The sequence below is a fragment of the Anomalospiza imberbis genome, chromosome 3, assembly GCF_031753505.1.
Source record: "Anomalospiza imberbis isolate Cuckoo-Finch-1a 21T00152 chromosome 3, ASM3175350v1, whole genome shotgun sequence".
NCBI classification, from domain to species: Eukaryota; Metazoa; Chordata; class Aves; order Passeriformes; family Viduidae; genus Anomalospiza; species Anomalospiza imberbis.
In genome coordinates this window covers 61,476,756-61,485,960 of record NC_089683.1, presented here as the reverse complement: position 1 = coordinate 61,485,960, position 9,205 = coordinate 61,476,756, and the positions used below count along the sequence as shown (strand labels likewise).

At 42.5% G+C, this 9,205-nt stretch overlaps 1 protein-coding gene across 1 annotated transcript in view; it reads right to left on the bottom strand.

Annotated features, from left to right (window-relative positions):
• Positions 1–346: 346 nt before the first annotated feature.
• SYNJ2 (synaptojanin 2) overlaps positions 347–9,205 on the bottom strand; it is a 65,493-nt gene continuing 56,634 nt past the window's right edge. The window contains exons 23-27 of the mRNA XM_068184702.1: positions 6,673–6,807; positions 5,549–5,661; positions 4,729–4,837; positions 3,253–3,455; positions 347–1,496 (exon numbers count right to left, since the gene is read on the bottom strand). Of these exons, the coding sequence (XP_068040803.1) occupies positions 714–1,496; positions 3,253–3,455; positions 4,729–4,837; positions 5,549–5,661; positions 6,673–6,807 (1,343 nt within the window). The 3' untranslated portion in view covers positions 347–713. The remainder of the gene's footprint in view (positions 1,497–3,252; positions 3,456–4,728; positions 4,838–5,548; positions 5,662–6,672; positions 6,808–9,205) is intronic.

The following is a 9,205-nucleotide window of genomic DNA, read 5'->3' as shown; positions in this document are numbered from 1 at the left end:
AGACTGACATGGCATTTGAACAGGGACACAACTACTGAAATGCTAAACTGCCTTTAGCGTAAGACATGCCCAAGCCAATACCTGTGGCATCAGCTGGTCTCAACCCTTCCCTGTGTTTCCTCAGGATCTGCACAGACAATGCTATAGCATTTCTTTGCAGTGAAACAGCATGTGGAAAACTACAGACCCTTTTCAAAGTATGCTGTTGGACATGGGCTTGGGAACAAAAATCAGGATGAGTTTTGGAGACTTGCAGCAGAGCAAGACCAGTGTAACTGCTGTTGTTACACTGATGTACGTTCCCGCTTGGGATGTTTGTTCCAGAATAACTGTGGCAGCCTAACTCTTCGAAGTAAGGATGCTTTATTTCAAACAACAGAAATTGATTAAAATATACATTTGAAAGGAAAATAATTTTCTTAATGTCTTTTTTTCCTTACATCATTACATGTTCTTACATATGATTTGTACCTGAAATGAAATAAAACATCTTAAGATGGATTAATAAAAAGAAATAACTTAGAATAAGGAGGTTTTCAAATGAAGTGTAGGTAATGTTAGGTTGTATGTACTTTATATATACTTCCCTCCAGGGGCTGTATCTTTAAACATGAACATGAAATGTAGCATGGACAGATGATCTATTTCATTAAATAAAAAAAGATTTTTTTTTTGCATCATAATTATGATTTCTTTACTGAGGGGGCAAAATTTTATAACTCTAAATCAGTATTTCTTTTCATTAAGGTATTTTTGTTTTGTTCTAAGACGAGCAGTTTGTTGAACCCTTCTGCCATTGCACTGCTGTCTTCATCATCACTAAATGTAACCCAGTGACTGAAATCTTTCAGATTGGGGTGATTTAAGTTTTCTGAAGTGTGTGCTGGAGAAGTAGCTGGCGGTGCCTGTGTGGAAAGAGGGAAGGAAGAATGACTGTCCAGGTCCAGAAGATTGGTGTTCTCTGGAAGGGAGCTGGTATCCAGTTGTTGTGGATGCTGGCCTACTGGTGCAGAAGGGCCCTGGAGCTTCACCATCAGTTCTGCAGCACTTGGTGCCAAGGGCTGAGTTGTGCTGTTTTCTGGGCAGGCAGAAGCTGTGGGACCTGAGTGAGCAGGGACATGAACCTGGGGGCAGGACCCAGGCTTGTTGTTGTTGTTGGAGTTGAACAGTGACCCACTAAAAAGGGTGCTGTCACTGCTCTGGAGAACTTGGAGATGAAAAGCTGCAGGAGCCGACTTCTTTCTTCGTGGTGGCACCTTAGGGGCAAAGGGAGCATTCTGGGGAGGCAGTACAATGGCCTCAGCTGTGCTTGCTGACAGGGGCTGCCTTTCATTGCTCCCCCTGCTCTCTTGAGGCTTCCCAGCTTGTATTCTGGGTTTAGGGACTGGAGTGATCTTGGTTGGTCTAAGAATAGCTCCAGCTTCTAGATGGGGCTCTAGCAAGCCAAAAGGAGACTGTGCTGTCTGTTGGTCGAATTGGTCTTCTGGAGACATGGCCTGCAGACAAAATGGAAGAAGAAATGTGAGAACAAAAAGGGACCTTAAACTCTGAGTCACTACTGGTGCAAGTCTAATTGACAGCATTACTAAGAAAAGCTGACAGTCCTGGAAGGAAAAAAAAAGAACTACAAAGAGGAGGCTTGACAGCACAGTTCTCCACTGTACCTGCTGGGCTCTGGGCTCATGCGTTGTGCCTTGCACTCACCTTCAGAGAGCTGATGAAGAACCAGGACCCTACAGCCTGTTCAGTCACAGCTCTTTCTGACCATCTCCCTTTTTAGGTTAGGATTTTTGCTCTGGCCAAATTAACACAGTTCTGAGGAGTCATTTATTTTTTACATCTCTCTGCTGACTAATACTACTTAAGCAAGATTGCATAGGGAGGCCCATGCCTTTAGGTGTAGCTTATTTAGATAGATAAGGTTGAAAGAGAATTAGCTTTAAGCTAACCCAATAAATGCATTAAGGACTCTGTCCTGTCTCACTGATTCTGGCAACTAAAGATAAAAATAAGCTCTCAAAGTCCAGTCTAGCATACATCCACCATTTAAAAGTATATAAATAACAAGCCCAGCTCAGTCTAGGAGAGCAAGGACTGCTTCAGATTTCTTACACTTTGTGTGACTGAATGAAAGCATTTAAATTCTTTATTACTCTTGCATTGTGTTAAAAGATAATGTACAGGCTTTTTCATGCAGGCAAAATATTTAGTCAGTATCTCATGCTGGATATATCCCTTGCCACTTCTTCCTATGCGCTGTTAAGTTGCCTGCATTTGACTGTGGTAGAGGAGGATTGGGTAGAGGTTTTCAAGTATACAACTTGAAACTTGAAAGGGAGGTCTTTCTGACCTCCCTCAAATGGAGGAAGGAGTGGAAATCCAGGGCAGTCAATCTGAAATAGATCTATTCCTGCAGAAGCTCTCACATAACGAACACCAAAATAGCAATCCCTCTCAGCACCTTTCAAGAGTGACTTGGGAATGGTGACAACTTAAACGAAACAAACTGACCATCCCCGGCATAGACTGTGCTGCCTGGGTTGGGTTATTTGGTGAATCTGCTAAGTAAAGATAGCACAAAGTCCATTATAGAGAAGGGGTGAATGTCTTTACCGAAGGAAGGTAAGGCAGGAGCCCTAACAATTTAGAAAATAGCTTCTTTAGCAGAGATTCTGTCAGAGGAAGAATATAAAAGGCTATATTTGTCTTTCCTCTTGTACTCAAACTGCTTTACAAATTAGGTAATAATTTTATAGCAGCTCTAGAGGTCAACTATTGTCCCAATCATAGAGACCTGGCATATATTAAAACCTGAACAGCTTTGTATTTTTGAGAACATAAACTCTTGAGTAGACTTCAGAATTCAAACTGAAAAGCTGAATCCCATTACAAGGTGTGTAAGAAAAGCAAGAAAGGACACAGAACTGCTGAAGAAGCTGCCTCAAATCGTTACAGATCAGACCACTCATGGTCAAAATTAGAGACTGTGATAAAGAACAAATGAGTCTCAAATCCTGACAAGGTTTAGACAAACTAGAAGAAAAACAAGAGAATGGACTGACAAATAGTAAAGCTGAATATGGCTCTCTTTCCAATCTTTCTTCCATTTTTATGCCTTGGTGACTGTAATACACAAAATGATTCCAGCACCTGCTGACATGACAGGACTTCCTGCAAAAAACAACCAGCCCACCCCTCCATCATTCACACAGTGTAATGGAGGCTGGATGCATTTTGCTGCAACTCTCTTACATTTTCCACCTTGACTCCGCTCCTTTGCAGGGGCACTGGCTTCTTTGGAGTTGGAACTTTGGGTGGTGGACGATGAGGCACAGGCACTGCTCCTGCCTGCGACCCTTGAAATGAAGCTGACTTTGCAATGCTGGGAAGAGCCTCGGGTTTGGAGGAAGTTTGGTTTCTGGTTGGAACAGGCTTTACTGCATCTTCCTGTACTCCTGAAAAGCAAAACCAAATATGGCATCTTGGCCTGATCAGAACATAGATTCAAGATAATTTCTTTCCCAGCCATGTTTCCCAAATGCCTATAGGGCCAACTCAGGCCAAGAAGGTAGGTTTTAGAACTAAGCACAGACCTTTGCAATCCTGTAACATCTGTAAGAGGCTGTTAGAAGAAAACTTCCCTGTCTGAAATAATTTCATGCCAAACCAGCAGTGCTGTGCCACCATTTGGTCAAGTGGAAAAAACACTGGCTGGGGCTTCAGGAGTACTGGGCTCAAGCTCTGAGCGTCCTTTTGCCATTATCTGGAAACCAAGTTTATGATACCAAGTGCATCTTGTAGAGTGTTTTAGAAAGAACTGTAAATGCTAACTGGTGATAGAGTACAAGGGACTGGAAGTGATGCTGACCAGACTAGTTTTCTTACCCACACCAAGTGAATGTGAATTTCAAAATCAATAGAGAGTAAATCTAATTTCAAAATGAAATGAACAGCACTGAGGAACAAACATCAAGATGCCTTTGTGATATTTCTGAATAAATGGGATTATTCCAGACTGTATTCATTCTAGGTATAAATGAAAAGGGATGGTTTTCTCCTAAACTGAGAGCTTTACAAACTCAGGTAGCCATTTTCGTTCATAGACCATCAGCAGAAAGACTGCATGCAACCCTGGGGGGTACATTCACAGTACCTAAGCTAGTTTTGTGCCCTGACTTGCACTTTCAGGAAGCTCTCTTCTCCAGGGACTACACAGAGAGCCTAAACACAGAGTAGTCCTTTTAGCTTAGCTATTCAAGCTGAAGTAGCGCAAGCTTTTATCTAGGTTACAGCTGTACTTGCTGTCCAAATGTGAACAGAATCCAGGTTATTTCTCCTAGAGCTGCATTTGCTCTGTAGTTCTGCTTGGAATAGTGAGCATTCAGTAAATAGAGCAGCAAATATCCTTTATGCAACTCTGAACTAACACAGGCACCATCAGTTTAGTAAAATCCCATCTTTATATTTTAATTTTTCCAACTAAATCTGGGCATAAATAACCCAAGGTTCTACTAGTAGCAGGTTCTACAACAAAATAAAAAATTTTAATAGTCTTGAAAAAAAGGTTAATATCAGAACTGACAGAGAATACCACATACAATTTTGCAAGGGTGTGTTCAGGTGAAATCCTGAATAGGAATATGTGCATCTGGCCTATGGTGAGATGAATACACCTACAGTTTTCTTTATTTAAAGATTTTTAGAAGTCACTTAGAAAGCTGTGTTTACCTCCTTTGGCCTCCATAAGACATCTAATAGCTTCTTCTGCTTCCTCAGCTGTGGTGGTTTTGATCTGCTTGACATTGTAAGGTTTGCTTATTCCAGTCCGGACTTTGGGCTTTAAAAAAATAGGAGAGTGAGCCATCTTGAGAGAACTGATTTTTCTTGTACACCTCTAAGTTTGCAGCTAAGCTCATACACTGTAAAATTCTGTTCTTGCAAGTGACTATTCAGTGATCTATAAATACTTAAGAAATGGGAATCTTTCAGCAAATTGTACATCTTTGCTGCCAGCTGACAGAAGGCCAGTGCCTGAGTGCCACAGCTAATGCCTTAGCTATCCCTTGTTCAATGCATTCGGGTCCTCATCCAGCAAGACAGGAGTCAGGAGGCATTTCCACATTCTGGTCTTGGTATCCTCAGTGGACTAACAGCCTTGCTGGCAGTGGTCAAGATTTTTCCTGCATTCTGGGCACTAGCATGGCCCACCAAAACAGAGGTGAGTAAAGAATTAAACCATATGATGATAGTGTTAAAAATACAAGTTACCATCTGTCAGAAAGCAGCAGCAGTGCTCTGGTCTCACACCACTCATTCTCTCTTTCCCTCTTTGGCCTTCCTAACTCCTGTAAACTTATTAACATTTTTGTGCTGCTTAACAGGGCCTACAGTTTAGTATTACAGTACAAGAAGTTATCTTGGCATTTTCAGCTCAGACATGTGATGGACTTCCTTCCTTGTATGACAGGTGCATCCTGTACGTGATTCTCAGTGTGGATGGGAGGGAACAGGACAGTGCCAAGGGGCCATGCTGAGCAGCAGGACTCACTGGCTGCTGAGGGGCTCCGGGAAGCAGCTTTGCCGTTGCCAGGATGGAGCAGGTGGAATGGCTTCCTGGAGAGAGGGAACCATCTGAGGGGGACTTTTTGCCTGATGTTCCGGCTGGAAGAGGAATAAAAAATATCTTTTTACATTCAAGAGCTGGTACAAAATTTTATCTGCAATGGAGCAAAACCAATGTGCATTCCATCACCCTCTCAAAATCTTGAACTGTTTCAGCAAGCAGTTTTGTAGTTAGTCTTTCATTTAATTAATTAGATAACCTCAGCTGAGCAATAACATTGCATTCTAGGCACAGAAATACAGATACCAGTGTTGGCACTTCTGTGCAACAGACTCAAAAATGAATGGGAATAATCCTAAAAAGCTCATTTTCTATCAGGCGAGCATCACAGAACTTCTAATTTGAGTCTGGAAACTATAAAAAGAGAGACTTCTGGGCTGCAAAGAAAAACATAATGTATAGCTTGTCTAATATAGGAGGCAAAGATGATTATGCACATCTAGCAATCAGCTTTCATCCAGAAGTAGCCATAAAACCAGGAGCAGCATAGCTCAGGATGGCATCTCAGGGGGGCAGAGCTTAGGTAAAAAGAATCACTTCCCTTTGTGCCTCACTGAAAATCATAATCCACTTTGCATTTCTTTCATAAACACAAGAATTGTTTACAAAGAAGAGAAGGACAAAAACTGTCCAGAATAAGTATTTTGTCAAAGGTTTTTGAAATTCTGATTACAATTAATTCAGAATCCAAAACCTGCAAGAAAACACTCAGTGACTTCAGAAGTCAGCAGGCATAAATACCAATATCTTTATTGCCACAAACTGGCTGCTCAACTCGCTAACCTGAGTGGTGAGCCAGTATGAAACATATTGGCTATTCTATCCTTACTAAAGACATTTCTTTTTGTGGAGCATCTGTCGTCCTGAAGACAAACTTCTCCCACTACTAATGGCAGTAATACTCAGGCTGAAACGGGCTGGGAAGCAAGTACAAGTCCCTCGACAACCTGACATTTCAGAACAAGGTATGCCTTTCTTTGTCACCCAGACATGGCAGGCAAAAGCTGTTCAGCTGGGGCCAACACCACACTAAAGAAAGTTCAACTCACCAGGAGGGGGAGGCCTCTGTGGTGGCTGAAGTGGCCGAGGCCTGGTAGGAATGGACAGAGATCTGCTTGGAATGCGGCGGCTGTGTTCCCCACTTGCCTCCAGCTCCCTCTTCAAATCAGCGAGGTCTGCGTCATCTAGGGACATTTTAGGAAGCGTCTGTATTAGATACACACTGGGTGAGGCGAGGCACACCAGATCTGAGATCAGGAGAGAGGTGACTATGAGTGGCAAGCCTCAGCCAGGCCTCTCAGCAACACGACAGCTCCGTTCACATTTTTTGCTCTCCCCCAGCGTCTGCCTGCTCCCACTGCAGGAAACATCTACCTTTTTGTCAAATGCTTCTTTCTCTCTCTCTCCTTTTCCACCATTTATTAGCTGTTTGCACCAACACAAAGAATGCCTGCGTCTGCTTCCAGGGTTACTGGGCACCTTGTTAGATTCTGAGATTTTCACAGCCAGACTAAGTGTCAACCTGCTCCCATTCAAACTGTCATGGCTAGTCATGGTGAATTCCTTGCTTTCCATCCCAAACACACGAATTCCATTTGAGGATTAGACGCCTTTTCTTGCACAGGAGAAGTGTTTTTATACCAGAGAAAAATCTGTATGAATGGCTCAATCATGACATCTCTGTTTTCCAGCAACATCTCCTAAAAGGTGCAGCTGCCTCAGTCTGCTAGCTCTTGGCTGCACCTTACATCACTAACTAATTACTAAGTCTTTTATCCCATCTAAGCCTTTCTGACAGCTGGAGAGGGGAAAAGTATGGATTGCTTTATTCTCCCCCCATCTGCTATAGTGAAGACTTTCATTTCAATCCTCTCACCCTGCCATGGCTGCCCAGCTATGCAGCTCTTGTTCTTTAGAGCCCCAAGATTCACTGGACTTAGTTTTGTCCCTGTGTTTTGGAGAGATGGAGAAGGAATTATGCAGCAGCAGTCTCTTGTACTTCAGGCATTTGTAAACAAATTCTTGTTTTTTGGAAAGCTGTGCTCTGCAGGGAATCATGAGCTGCCTCACAGCTTCCTGCTCCCACTCAGCAGCAGATGGCAGACACAGAGATAGAGCCTGTGGTCTGCTCAACCCACCCTCCCTGTGCTCTCTGCATTTTCAGTACTTCTAAGCTGCAGATATGGGCTCATCAGTAGGACCCAAGGAGTCATGCAGGCACCTGGAGACACGGTTTGAAGTTTTGGCAGTAAAACTGAACACAACAAAAGCCAGCCATTACCACTCAAGTCCATCCCTGAAAGGCTGCTGGCAGGGACATCGGTTTAGTGAAGCTGTGCCATTCCCTGACCTCAGAAATACACACACTATTGTGCCTGTCACTGTTTTCCATCTGTGTCTACCACCAGCTACAGAGTCATCATACCTTCAATTAGAAGATATTCAGGCAGAATTGGGAGTTTATGGAGGAATCTGAAATTGCAGGCACTTTAAGGTTAATTGAATATATAATATTTTGAGTTATGTGAGATCATGACCCCACCTTGACCTCCTTCAAACTATACTCCATTACCTCTATTTACTTTGTGATATTTTTTGTGGCGAAGAGTTAGTGTGAGTGACAAGATTCACTGCAATTCTCTGTGGCTTAATGAATCATCACACAATAGGCCAGAGGTGGTTTGAGGGCAAGGCACCCTATAATACAAAGTGATTGACTTCACAGTATTTAATAATGAATGATTACTCCTCTACTCGGGGATAGGCTTTTGGGTCTGGCCACACTGAACCCAGCCTATGACTCAAGGTGGGCAAGAAAGCCATAAATCACTCTGTTTGGAAAATCTGTCTGTGTAAGTGTACGAATTTCATTTAATCTTTTTGAACTCTACTTCTGACTCAACCTTTGATGGTATTAAAAGTTTTCACTTTTATGTCAGAAGACAAAGCACTTCTGAGAGAGTGCAGAATGACAGCTACTGAATCACTTGCTGTCACAATCAGGTGTTTAATACATATCCCAGCCTGTCAATGCTTGGCCACTCAAGCACATCCTGATCACATCCCATTGTAAGACTGGCTTGGCTAGTTCTTGCCTCAGTTTTTATCAGTTTTCTCTCCACATCTTTATCTTCTTTTTACCAAGTCACTTCACAATAATGTGCAAACAAGCCAGGCAACCGAGGAAAAAGGTTACACATTCATGAAGAACCTAATAAATGATTATATGTATATATATATTCTATGAACCTTGACTCCTTCAGGAATAAATCAAATGGGAACAAAGGAAAAACTTCAGGCCTCTGAAGTAATTTGAACACAGCAACCTCCCAGCTAACAGCTAACTCTTCTGCCACTGCTACTGCTCAAAGGACAGAGTTGAGCCCATCACTGAATCAACAGGATTATTCTGGTTTGATTTTGCTTTGGCCCTCACCAATAAGAAAATAGCATGCAATTTTTTTGTTTATGTTCTCGTGCCAAACAACATCAAATGGATAAAAAGATTTCATTTCCTCTGGCTAGAAAAGGAAAACCAGGATTTTCAGCTTTCCAGCCTTGCCCTAGCCTAGAGAGAAGGAG